The 13954-nt window shown below is 42.7% G+C and overlaps 2 protein-coding genes across 2 annotated transcripts in view; both read right to left on the bottom strand.

Annotated features, from left to right (window-relative positions):
* Positions 1-9707, bottom strand: part of Nipa2 (NIPA magnesium transporter 2) — a 58495-nt gene extending 48788 nt beyond the window's left edge. The window contains exons 1-2 of the mRNA XM_052762520.1: positions 9693-9707; positions 8056-8146 (exon numbers count right to left, since the gene is read on the bottom strand). The gene's annotated coding sequence lies outside the window, so the exon portion shown is untranslated. The remainder of the gene's footprint in view (positions 1-8055; positions 8147-9692) is intronic.
* Nipa1 (NIPA magnesium transporter 1) overlaps positions 1-13954 on the bottom strand; it is a 44924-nt gene that overhangs the window by 13500 nt on the left and 17470 nt on the right. Inside the window, exons 2-3 of the mRNA XM_052762522.1 lie at positions 9693-9740; positions 8056-8146 (exon numbers count right to left, since the gene is read on the bottom strand). Of these exons, the coding sequence (XP_052618482.1) occupies positions 8056-8146; positions 9693-9740 (139 nt within the window). The remainder of the gene's footprint in view (positions 1-8055; positions 8147-9692; positions 9741-13954) is intronic.

Below are 13954 nucleotides of genomic sequence, written 5' to 3'. Positions count from 1 at the left end.
CCTTGTTGGAGGTGTGATACTAGGGGAGGGCTTTGAGGTTTCAGAAGGCTTGAGCATTCCCAGTGTGTCTCTCAGCCTCCTGCTTATGGATCAAGATATGAACTCTCAGCTGTTCCTTCATGGATTCTAACCCTCTGAAATCGAGGGCCAAATTAAACACTGTTTTATAAATTGCCTTGATCAAGGAGTTTTGTCACAGCAATAGAAAAGTAATTAAGATAGGGGCCAATGTTGCTGCCCTAAGAATCAGGAACGAGAGAAGGGAGAGGGTCACAAAATAAAACCAGACCTAGGTTTGCCTGGGACAATTGCCAGACCATGCCATGGCTGAAAGTGGCTGCCATGAACAAAAGCAGCAGGACAATGAGCCTGGACCACAAGGCCAGATCACCTCCTATCCCACTGCAAAAGACCAGAATGCAACAGCCACTTGTAAAATCTGGATATTGATGAGTTATGAGTTTCATATACCAAAGTACAAATTTCTTATCATCTACATAATTAGAAACACTTTTCTCCTATTATGAATTTAGTTTCTTGATGGTAACCTGTGAAACATGGTTTTTAAACAGTGTGTGTGTGTGTGTGTGTGTGTGTGTGTGTGTGTGTGTGTGTGTGTGTATGTGTGTACATGAATCTGGGCATTCTATAGTGTGCATTTGGAGGTCAGAGGAAACTTATAGGAGTCTGTTTTCTCCCCGCACCATGTGGACCCCAGGATTGGACTTAGGTCATCCATCGGGTGTGGCTGCAAACCTGATGGCAGTAATGATCAGGTTTGTCTTTACCTGCTCAGCTATCTCATGGGCTGCTTGTTTTAAACGTATTCTTTATCAATTTCATACAAGATACAACGGTATCTTGATTATGTCTACCCCACCTCCATCCTGCCACTCATCTTGGAAATTCCAAACGTGTCTCCCTCCTACCTTCATGTCTCTGAAGCACAGAGGTTTTAATTTTGGTATCTGGTCTATTTTTTCTTCATGCGACTTTGGAATCACACTTAAATAACCTATTGCCTGATTTTACAAAACATAGTGATTTAAACTGCTGTCTCCCAGGAGTTTGCCAGTTTTAGCTCTCTGACGTATTTTGGGTTGCTTCTTGTGTGGTGAGGTAGAGACAACAACCTTAAATATTTGCATGCTGGTGTCCTGTTTGTTGGCACCGTCTGTTTTGTTTCTTCACTCTGGGGAAGCTGGGGGTCAAATTTAGGGCCTTACATGTGCTTAGAACAACACTGAGGAACGGAGGTGGAAGAAGACACATAGGCGCTCCAGCCCCGGCCCTTGAGCGCCATCTTTTGAAAAGCCCATTCTTTCTTATACTGTTAGTTCAGTACTTCTGGCAAGAAGTTAACCGACTATGAGTGTATCTTTGAAATCCCAATCCTATTTCATTGATTTACATGCCTGTCCTTAACCCGGTATTAAGTTTTGATTACTTTAGTGTTTTTTCTTTTTGAGACAAGGGCTCACTGTGAAGTCCAGTCTCGTCTCAATCTCGAAATCCCATGTGTCAGCCTCTCAAGAGCTGGGCTTACAGGCATATATCACAACATCCACCTTGATTATTGGATTTTGAAAGAAGCTTTGAAATTCCTCCAGCTTTCTTTATATTTTCAAGGTTGTTCATCTACTTAATAGTTTTTTTTCCATCTGCATATAAATTTTAGGGACAGTGTATCAATTTCTATGAAGAATTCAGATAGACTTTGATAGAATTGTGCTGAACCTACAGATTAATCTTAAAGTACAGCCATGGTAATATTATATTTTCTAGTCTGTAAATATGGGCCATTTACTACTACATCTTTAAATTTACTCAGAAACATCTTTTGGTACTGGCACCTGCTTGATGACTGTAAAAAACTTCCATAGTTTTCAGAGTATGACTGCCCTTCTTTTGTGAAATTTATTCCTATTTCATTTACTTTGGTGCTACTGGATATGAAAATTTTACTTTTATTAAATATTTTAATATCCACACATGTAATATAATATGTTTGGATCCAATATACTCACTATATTCTCTCCTCTCTAATTCCTCCCCATCCCCCCAACTTTTCTCTCCCAATGTCATATTCTCATTCTCCCTCCCCACACACCCCATCTCTCCCTCTCTCTTTTCTCTCTCCCTTTAATTTAATACCAACTGAGTACATTTAACACTGCCTGTATGAGCATGTGTATGGGACCTTCACATGGACAGTCTCTCAGGGCCACACTTTTCTGAAGAAAAGTGATTCCACCTCTCCCAACAGCCATCAGACCTGGAAGGTGCTATGCATTCTATAGGGAAAGAAAAACAATAAATGGTCTTACCCAGATGTGAACCCTGTGAACTATAGTAATGACTGACCTGGCAGGACATGCCCACTAGGGTAATAGTGGTAAAGATAATGTGGGAGTAACCAACCACTGTCTGTACCACAAGATAAAACTCAAGCCTAGAATAGTTAGTTACCTGAGGCAAAACCAAAACAAACAAACAAAACAAACAAAAACTGTGTGTGGCTGAAACTATACACCAAAGGGAGTGGCACTGTTAGATGTGTGGCCTTGTTAGAGAAAATATGTCACTGTGGAGGTGGGCTTTGAGGTCTCATATATGCTCAAGCCACACCCAGTGAGACAGAACACTTCCTGTTGTCTGCAGGATCAAGATGTAGCAGTTCCTTCTCCAGCACTATGTCTGCCTGCAGGCTGCCATGTTCTCCATCATGATGATAATGAACTAAACCTCTGAACTGTAAGCTGCCACCTCAATTAAATGGTTTCCTTTATAAGAGTTACATGGTCATGGTATCTCTTCACAGCAATAGAAATCCTAACAAGACAAGTGCATCTCCCAATCCTTGGAGGAGAAGCTTCTTTGTACACTGGATGGTGATTAACAGAGTTCCACACTGATTAATTGATCATCTGTGGAATATTCAGCTCTAAATGGGACATATGTACCATATCCCCTCCCTCAGAAATCAATGCAGAAGGGAAAGGGGCAGAAAGATTTTAAGAGCCAGAGGGGTTGGGTGTCTACACAGAAACAGGTTTTACCCAACAAAACAGTGCTGTTAATAGCACACATGAACTCTAGTGGTTCTGAATGCCTACACAAGACCTGCACAAAGTCAAGTCAGCCACAATTTCAGCATGGATGGAAGAGGGGCTGATGAAGTCTCACCCAGAAATAAGAGTCAGTTTTCTTCAGGGATTCTGCTACCCATGCTCCAGGAGATGGCCCTACACCCAAGCACATGTAAGCAGCACTCAGTGGACTGGGTGGGTGTTTTAATTTCTTTCTAAAGATTATATGTAGTTAGGAGGAAAACACTGAGGGTCCAGGAGAGGTATAGGAGGGAAAGTGGGGTAGATTTGATCAAAATGCATTATATGCATATATAAAATTCCCAAACAATAGAAATTTTCTTTGCCTTTTCTTTGTTGGAGCTTTTTTTTTTTTTTTGCTTTGTTTTGTTTTTGTTGTTGTTTTGTTTTTTTTTAAATTGGGAATTAGAAATTCATGTTTTCTTCTTGAAACAGTTTTGGTAGGCTCTCTAGGAATGCGTCCATTTCTCCTAACAATCTGACGCCATATAATTATTTTCATTTCTGTACAGTTGTAGAAATGTCCCTACTTTATTTCAGGTTTTAGTAATTATACTCTTATCTGAGTCCTTTTTCTGTTGCTATAAGTAAGTATACCAACTAGGTAATTTACAGAAAACAGGTTTATTTAGGTCAGTTCTGTAGTTGAGGGTCCAAGGGCATAGCACTGGGATGTGCTTAGCATCTTCCTCAGAGAGCACAGTGGAGGAAGTCACAGCAGGATGGAGCTCAAGCTCTGGTCCTTCCCTGCTGTGGGATGTTCTGTATGGCAAATATGTTAATAAATAAAACACTGATTGGCCAGTAGCCAGACAGGAAGTACAGGAGGGACTAACAGAGAGGAGAATTAAGGGAACAGGAAGGGAAGGAGGAGACTGCCTGGAGCTGCCACCAGGACAAGGAAGATGTAAGGTACCAGTAAGCCATGAGCCACATGGCAAAGTATAGATTAAGAGAAATGGGCTGAGTATAAGAGTAAGAGCTAGACAATGATAGGCCTGAGCCAATGGCCAAGCAGTTTAAATAATATAGGTGTTTGTATGTTTATTTTATAAGTGGGTTAAGGGACTGCAGGGGCTTGGCGGGACCCGGAGAGAAAACTCCAGCTACATTTCCCTCTTACAAAGCCACTGATGCAGTCATTGGAACCGCCCTCCTGTGATGTAGTCATGGGAACGGCCCTCCTGACCCTGTCTATACAACGTGCTTTCATCACATTCACATCCTCTGCTGTCGTCATGGGCATTAAGTATTTTACCTGCTTGTTTTTCTGCATATGGGTGTTATACCCGCATGTATATCTGTGAATCATGTGCATGCCTGGTGGCTGTGGAGGCCAGAAGATGGTGTCAGATCCCTTGAGACTAGAGTTATGGACAGCTGTGAGCCACCATGTGGGAGCTGGGAACCAAACTGCGTCCTTTGGAAGAGCAGCCAGTGCTTTCAACTGTGGAGCCATCTCTATAGTCTCTCACTTTTCTCCTGTTAAGTTTGGCTATGCACATTCTGAAGTTGTTTTATGTGTACATTTTGTTTAACTGTTATATCTTCCAGATGAACTGGCCATTTTATTATAAATAGTCCTTCAGCAGCATTTTTTTGTTGTTGTTGTTGTACAATCTGCTTTGTCTGGTAGATAGCTCTTACTATACCTTCCTTTTAAAATTTTTTAAACGTTTTCTGAAGGAGGCATGCATGTCAAATGTGGGTTCCAGGGATTCAACTTGGGTCATGTGGCTTTGTGGTGGGTACCTTCACCAGCCCCTGTGTCCTCTTATAGCAACCTATTTATATTGCTGAACATATCAGTTGATTTGTTTATGTCTAGAGAAACTTTGGGGAGGGGTCGATGCTAACGGCATGTGGTCGACAGCAGCCAGGGATGCTGTTAAACAAACTACGATATACAGACAGCTTCCCTCAGTCCACCAACAAAGAAATGTCTGGCCTCATGTGGCAACAGCGCCAAGGTTAAGAAACCCTGATAACAGAAAGTCAAGTATAGAAAAGGTAAGGTAAAACAGCCGCAAGAGCTGTGTCTGGCTGAAGAAGGCCTTTGGCATTAGTTAAGATGATTTTCTGTAATTTGGAAATTATTTCCAAATAAGTTTGTTAAAACCTCTATTTGAAGTATATTGTAATGATTACTTTATCATGTATTAAACTGTTGCATAAAAATGGACCTATTTGCGGGGGGCTCTCTGTTCTATTCAGAAATATAAACTGATTTTCTTTCCGGTATCATATTCTTTTCTGTTCTTTGTAAATCCAGCCATTCACCCATTATCAACAGAACCTTTCATAAACCATGCACACATATATTTCGTCATCTTTGCTTTCTTCCAATCTAATTTATTTATCTATTTTAAAAAAAGCTCAATAGTATATTGCTTGAAGTGTGCACATAGTCCTTATACTTCATTGGGTGAATAATACCTCTTGCAGAATTATTGAAGCAGTAGGTTACCTAACTATGAAAGGGCATGAGGATTGATGTACATATTAAATGTGCCATGTTCAAAGATCATAGAATCAGTTTACCTTCCATAGAAACACACTGGGAAAGCTGAGGATTGATTCAGGCATAAGCACAGTTCCTGTGCTCCCAGACTTTCTGGGACACCCAAAATACAAAGTGACATCAAGCGACATTAATAGCAAGCATATGTATGGATAAGAACAATGTGGTAAAAACCTATTTTCAAAGCTATATGTGAAAAAAAAAAACAGTTGAGGTTTTTAGACCATGAATCTTTTTTTTGAGATTTTTATTTTTATTGTATGTGTATGAATGTTTGCCTGAATGTAAGCCTATGCACCATGTGAATGCAGTGTCATCGGACGGCAGAACACTACTAAAGATGCCCCTAAACTGGACTTGCAAGTGGTTCTGAGCAGCCATGTAGGTGCCCAGAACTGAGCTCTGAAAGGGCAGCAAATGCTCTTAACTGCTGAGCCATCTCTCCATCCCCTAGACCACAGAATCTTAAAATGAATTTAAGGTAAATAAATACATTTATTTCAGAGACTCTTCTCTGCGAGGATTGAGGTCTGGCTGGCTGAAGCCAACATACTCATGAGATGAAACAGCTCTTATTTCTCTTCTATACTGCCTATTAATCTATTATCCTTTTTGTTGTTGTTTTTTTGAGACAGGGTTTCTCTGTACAGCCCTGGCTGTCCTGGATCTCGCTCTGTAGACCAGGCTGGCCTCGAACTCAGAGATCCACCTGCCTCTGCCTCCCGAGAGCTGGGATTAAAGGCTGAGCCACCACCACTATTATCCTGTTTCCCACTAACAGCATCTTCAAAGGTACAACAGAACATCAGTATCTGAGTAACAGGTTACGCTGATACAGTCAGTAAAGGTCTGTAAAAACAGTTTTCTAGTAAGTCAAGTGTTTGGATGTGGATGCTGAAATTTGATTTGCCATTTTAAAAGGCGATTACATAACTAAAAGGGATTAATGCAGCTCTCACAGGACTGGACTAGCTGCCACTGAACCAATTGTTATAACGTGGATCTGCTCTATGGGTGGCCCCACTGGCTTTCTGCCAAGGAAAGAAGTAGTTTGTAGGCCTCACAAATGGGGTTGCTTGGAGCTGGAGAGACACAGCTCAGCGGGTAAGAGCACATGCTGCTCTTCCAGAGAATGGGAGCTCAGTTCCCAGCACTGGCAGACAGCTCTCGACAGGAGATCCAACGTCCTTTTCTGGACTTCCAGAGCACTTGCGCTCACATGTGTACATACCCACACACAGACTACACATATACACGTAATTAAAAATAAAAAATAAATCTTTATCCAGCTATATAACTTTAATCTTAGCACCTGAGAGATAGAGACAGACAGATCTCTACACATTCAAGGACAGCCTGGTCTACATAATGAGTTCCAGGACAGTCAGGGCTACATACTCAAAAGAAAAAAAGAAAGAAAAAAAGGGGGGGGGCGCTGCCCAATCTTGTACTTGTAGCCTCTAGAACTGTGAATCAAAATTAAAACGTTGTTTCTTTTTAAAATAAAAAAAAAAATCCATTCTCAGCCATTTTGTTACAGCAAAGAAAATGGCCTAGGTCACCGAGTTAATAAAGATGGTGATTTTGACAGCTGGCACTCTTTAAATTTTTACTCCTCTCCACAACTGGGTAACTGGGGAGTAAGACTGCTCTTATTCCAAGTCCCTGGAGCCCTGACTTCTTGTCACAAACCACGAAACTCTGAGTGTGCAAGATCCCATTTAGATCACCCCTAGCCACAGTGATCCCCCAAGTCATCACTCATCACGCAGAGCAGCCGTGTGCTGGACTGTGATGACAAACCCTCTTCCACACGCATTGATGCCTGCATGTCATGCATCCCACCCTCTGTAGCTTACTGGAATGAAGGGGGAGAATGCCTGTCCAGCAAGGGATGCTAAGCACCCACATAAAACACAAACTGACATTTTATACCAAGATTTCTCAGAATACCACGAATGGTATTAGGAAGACTCTAGGTTCTAAGACGTTTTCCAGAGCAAAGCCCAGGAGAGTAAACATCAGCAGATTCACTGATAACCATGAATAAACTAGAATTCAAAATACAATAAAGTGAGCTCTTTACATAGAAATACATTTAAAGAATGCTGGGTGTGGTGTTCCATGCCTTTAATCCCAGCACTTGGAAGTCAGAGGCAGGTGGATCTCTGTGAGTTTGAGGCCAGCCTGGTCTACAGAGCCAGTTCCAGGACAGCCAGAGCTACACAGAGAAACCCTGTCTCAGAAAAAAAAAAAAAAAAAAAAGGAAATACATTTAAAAAGTTAGAATGGAAACAAGAAATCTTAAGTACAAAAGACCTAACTTCATCAACAATTTTATTTTTTTAACAGAACATTTATAACAAGAGTTTTTTTCCTATGTAAGTTGAATATTAACTATCAAAACAGAATGTCAGTTCTCACCCAAATGGTACTCCAAGGGCACCCAAGGGAGTCACCAGGACTGTAGGGACCGCAGTGTAAGCTAGGAAGTTTCCAATCTGGCCAACAGCCACTGTCGAGAGAATCACAAGGACACCACTTACTATTACCAAGCTCCCTTATCAGTGATCAAGAGTTTGCACGAGCCGGGCGGTGGTAGCGCATGCCTTTAATCCCAGCACTCGGGAGGCAGAGGCAGGCGGATCTCTGTGAGTTCGAGGCCAGCCTGGTCTACAGAGCGAGTTCCAGGAAAGGCGCAAAACTACACAGAAAAACCCTGTCTCGAAAAACAAAACAAAACAAAAACAAAAACAAAATTAAAAGAGTTTGCACGATTCTGTTCCAAAAGGATTTCTTCTTTTGCATCCTTTCTGAGGAAGCGAATCCACATGTTCACACATCCCAAGGGCAGAACTTCACTGGTCTGGGAGTACTCTCAACTCTCTATGGAAATGCTCAGCATTCCCACAGTAACAAGTACAATACTGAATATATTTCCATTCTTTTTTTTTTTTTTTTTTTTTTGGTTTTTTGAGACAGGGTTTCTCTGTGTAGCTTTGCGCCTTTTCCTGGATCTTGCTCTGTAGACCAGGCTGGCCTCGAACTCAAAGAGATCCGCCTGCCTCTGCCTCCCGAGTGCTGGGATTAAAGGCGTGTGCCACCACCGCCCGGCTTCCATTCTTTAAATTCTATCTCAAACTATTTTTACTTTTACATTCTTATTTATTTATTTATTTGCCAAAATTTAACATCAAAGTACTATATGGGGTACCATGTAATGCTTGGGAACATACATGTGCTGTATACTATTTTAGTCATGTTAAACATAACTACCTACTCAAACATTTTTCACTGTTTTATGGTGTCAACACTCAAAATGCGTTCTCCTATTTTTATGATATACATAGTAGTTTCAGTACCTACAGACACTATGCAGTAGCACATCAAGGAACCTTAATGCTTTTACCTGTAACTTAACACCCAGGGATCAATCTGTCCTCAACAAGTTGGGCAGAGTTTCCCAACTGCCTTCAAGCGACCTTGGACCCGCTCCAGTGTGAGAAGCTGGCCAGGGCTGGGTGATACAGGACTCCGGGTGCTCCACTTAAACAGAGCTTAAAAGGGGGTTCCCCAATGAGCTGCCTCAGCCTCAGCTATGAAGCATTGGCTTAAAAGACAGTATACGACAAAGCACATGGTTTTAAAGAAGTTATAGTTTTTTATTTATTTTAAATTATAGCACATGATCTCTGATCTGCCCTTTGAGTTGAGAAACTTCTTAGTTAAATCATCTGTGCTTACAAAGCAAGACTGAATATGGTGTTGCGCCAAATGCATCAGCTCTGCTACCGAGGATGGAGAAACTGCTTTCATTTCTCCACACCCAGGGCACTGACCTGGTGGGCAGCTGGAGCCTCTGCCGCCTTCTCCCAGGTCAGTGTCCACACTTTCTCATCTACTCTCTCCCAACAGCGAAAGGACAGCTGGCAAAGAGAGTGGGTAGCAGGGAGGACCTGCAAAGCCACACTCCTCTTGCCCCTTCCAGCCCCACAGAGATGCATGACTGACTTTGGAAATAAATGAAAAAGACCAGAGTCTTTACTATACAAACCACTTACTTGCAATTGTGCCGGCCCACCACACGATGTCTGTTAAGTAGGAAGTACCTATAAGAAAATGAGAAGAACATCAGAAAAGCAGGTTTATTAGTGGGTCAGGGTTTTTTTTTGTTTTTTTTGCTTTTGGTTTTTGTGTGTGTGTGTGTGTGTGTGTGTGTGTGTGTGTGTGTGTGTGTGGTGTCTCCACACGTCTGTAGGGGTGTGCACACCTGTGCACCTGTTTAGACTAGAGAAGGGAATCAAGTATCCTGCTTTATTTGCCTTATTTCCTTGAAAGACGGTCTCATCCAAAACCTAGAATTCAATTTTTTGCTAGGCTGGTAGCCAGCAAACCCCAGCAATTCACGTGTCCCTGCTCTGGGGTTACAGATACTCATGAAGCCATTCCCAGATTTCTACATGGGTGCTACGATGTGAACTCAGGAGCCTCAGTGATTGCACATCAAACAGTTTTACCTACCGAGGCATCTCTCCCGCCTTTGGAAGCAGATTTATAAACTATATATGGGAGCTGGAGAGATGGCTCAGAAACTAAGGGCACTTACTGCTCTTGAAGAGAACCCAAGCTCAGTTTGTAGCCCCTGCACCAGGCAGCTCACAACTGTCTGTAACTCCAGCTTCCGGAGATTTAACACTGCTCCAGTCTCTGGAGACACCTGAACATGCCATATCCTCATACACACACACACACACACACACACACACGTAATTAAAATTTGTTTTAATCATTTTAAAGAAGCTATAAATGTCACCAAATAAGAGATTTACAATGACACGTAAGAGAGACATCTTCATATGAAAACTAAATAATAATAATAAAAAAGTGTAACTTGCTTATTCACTTCCTAAGGTATCTTTATTAATGGGTGAGAAGCCACTAAAAGTAATAGAGTTGTGTTTGGGTGTTTTGTTTTGTTTTCTTAACCAATACAGGTTGATCTCAAAGATAAACAACTTGCTCATACATTGATTTTCTTTGGCTAAATAAGTCACTACCTAAAACACAAATATTCTTGGGACTTACTACTCTATTCCTATGCCTCATGGGGACTTTTAATTTTAAAATTGTATTTATTATTGCTGTGTACAGGGTTATTTTTTTTCCTCAGACCCTAACCCTAGGGAGATTGTCAGGTACAGAGGAAACTCCATTTCCCCAAATTGTGGCTGTTAGACTGAAGTCAGCATTCCTCAGGAACTTTGAAGCTGGTTCCCCTCTAACAAAAGAAGCCATTTCCCTTATCCCTGGCAGAAGGGATATATATATGGCTACCTGTGGTGTCTATCAACATACCAAAGCGCATGGTGGCCTCTGGCAGTTCTCTCCCTCATAGCTACAATAAAAACCTTACTCTTAACCAAACCATGGAGCGGTCATGCTGTCAGTTTATACAGTGATGTCTTATTACCTGGGAAATTATCTCCATATCCTTAGGTTAGTGTGCTGCCTACACTAAATGGTCAGGAAAATTTGAGAAAGGTAGCCTACGACACAGCAAAAGGAAGGAAGGCCTAATGGCAGGGAAGTGGGGAGCAAAGTTAGTTAGGTGTCATCAGGTGGTGTCAGCAGGCAGATGTTGGGAATACTAATAAAAACAAGCCCGGAACCAGGTGAACGCTGAAAGATCAGAGAAACAGAACAAACCACAGCTAACCTCGCCTCGCCAATTCCTCAGTTGATCCTGTTTCCTCAAACTGGAAGCCTCTGTGTCCTCATCCGAATGGATTTCAGCTGAACTGCTGATCAAAAGCCTAAAGGCTTAAAAAGGTTCTAGTTCCTGGTCCTCCCTCACACCTTATATACCTTTCTGCTTCCTGCCATCACTTCCTGGAATTAAAGGCATGTGTCACCATGCCTGGCTGTTTCCAGTGTGGCTTTGAACTCACAGAGATCCAGATGGATCTCTGCCTCCAGAATGCAAGGATTAAAGGCATGTGCTACCACTGCCTAAACCTATGTTTAATATAGTGGCTGTTCTTTCTCTGACCCCCAGGTAAGTTTATTGGGTGCACAATATATCAACCACATTTCCTCTCTCTCTCTCTCTCTCTCTCTCTCTCTCTCTCTCTCTCTCTCTCTCTCTCTCTGTGTGTGTGTGTGTGTGTGTGTGTGTGTGTGTGTGTGTGTGTGTGTGTGTACAGAGAGAGAGGTCAGTAGAAACCTTCTGGAAGTCCATTATTTTCTCTCCCCGTAAGTCCCATAGATTAAACTCAGGTCTTTCAGCTTGCAATGCATGTGCATTAAGCCAATGAGTCATCAGGAGTTATCATGGGGACTTCTGCAGTTGGAGCAAATGAATCTTCCATTATGAGATGGCCAAGGATGGGATGCTGTGGTTTGAATGTGAAATGTCCCCCAAAAGATCATGTGTTTGGACACCTGGTCCCCGGCTTCTGGTGCTGTTGGAGAAGTGGAGCCTTGCTGGAGGAAGTGTGTCACTAGGAGTGGGTCTGAAAGTTGAACAGCCTGGCTCTCTGCTCCCTGACTGCAGCCACATGCTGCCTCAGGCACCTGCAGCCACGTCTCTTGTGACATGATGGACTGGATTCCTTCTTAAACTGTAAGGCCTATGAAATAAACTCTCCATTAAGTTGTTTCTGGAAAGGAATTTGGTGACATCAAGTAGCAGAGTGGCTAACAGCAAGGATCACCCACAATGCCACTGTTGCCCACAGCAGGAATCCTATGAATGAACAAGATGCATGACTGAGGGTAGAGGGACAGATCCCAGAGGTACCAGGACAAATGTATGAAAGAAGCATTATTGAGGGGAAATGGGAAACGGGAAACTTTAACACTGGGTACATAGGGAATAAAACTACATCATCACAAAGAAAGCACAATACAGCTTGGTGGTGCCACACATCTTCATCCCAGCACTCAGAAAGCAGAGGTAGGTAGATCTCTGTGAGTTCCAGGACACAGAGAAACCCTGTCTCAAAAAGAAAGAAAGAAAGAGAGAGAGGTGGGAGGGGGGAGAAGGAAGGAAGGAAGGAAGGAAGGACGGACAATACATAAATGATCGATAATGGTAACAGGGGCCCCATCTTGGTCTCTTCTGGAACCTGGACCTGGGCCTAGCTCTGCCTCATTTCCAAGTTCGTTTGTTTCTCTCATCTAAGGAACTACCTCTTTTCCCATTCCATGTGGCTTTGTCCAAATCACCGTTTGCAGACACAAAACCCTGGCAGTTTCAGCAGACGTACTCTGAACCCAGCTCTGCACCTGAAACCTCAGACAATCAGGCAGCTGGGAGGGAAGCAGGAAAGGCTACAAATGCTCTCATCCTCCACAGGAGTACCTACCATAGCACCATTTTCTCCTTCCTCACACACTTGGAAATGACGGGAAAGTCCCCCACGGAATGCCTGATCAAAGTCCAGGGAGTCCAGACGCAAAAAGTATACCTTGAAACCTGTAAATTCACAGGAGTTCACATGGACTCCAGCCAACCTATAAAATACCCTCCCAAGGACTTAAGCACACATGGAGCTGTCTATCATCCCTAGGCATCTAGCTGGTCACATGACCGACAAAGATGGTGATGTCACATGCCAGCCAAGGTGGCAGCCCTTATGTGAGTGCAGCATAGTGTTGTTGAATGGCAGCCACATGGCTGCTTATGGTCTCCCAATGCTACAGCATCCTCTGAGTAACACCACAGCCCCAAATTTTCTCTTACACCACTAGTATTCACTTGTTCACCCCCGGCTCGTTCTTCCTTCCAGCTTCCAGGAGGCACAATGGGAATGACAGGGAATGGCAGACTCCTGTAGGACTCTGGGCCAGCAGTTCTCACCTGTACCCTCCACTTGAGATAATTCTCCAGGATGTACTCCTGGCCCAACATTGGGGAGGGGAGCTTCAACCTTGGCACCTGCAGCTTCCTAGCACCTGCCTACTTCCCATGCTGACACTACCTGGTGACTCCTAAATGACTTTGCTCCCCATACCTTTAAGCTTTATTTACTTCTGCTCTGTCACAGGCTACATTCCTCAAATTCTCTTGTCCGTTTACTGTAGGCAATGCTAACATAAGGATATGGAGATATATTTCCCAGGAAATAAGACATCATCTTAAGGGTGAAGTCTAAGGAAAACATTCTGCTCACATGCATTAAATGGCCATCTAAAAGCAAAAGCCTTAGTCATGCATTCAAGCAAGCTTCTCTGAATCTAGCATCAACTAACTCAAGAGTAGGTGAGTATTCCATCCAGGTGGAAGAGTCTCAGCGCAGAGACATCCCAAAAGAGAGAAACA

The sequence above is a fragment of the Peromyscus californicus genome, unplaced genomic scaffold (assembly GCF_007827085.1).
Source record: "Peromyscus californicus insignis strain IS unplaced genomic scaffold, ASM782708v3 Scaffold_4__1_contigs__length_199733344, whole genome shotgun sequence".
Taxonomy (NCBI): domain Eukaryota; kingdom Metazoa; phylum Chordata; class Mammalia; order Rodentia; family Cricetidae; genus Peromyscus; species Peromyscus californicus.
Note: the sequence above shows the minus strand (reverse complement) of the source record. Positions and strands in the feature narration are given on the sequence as shown.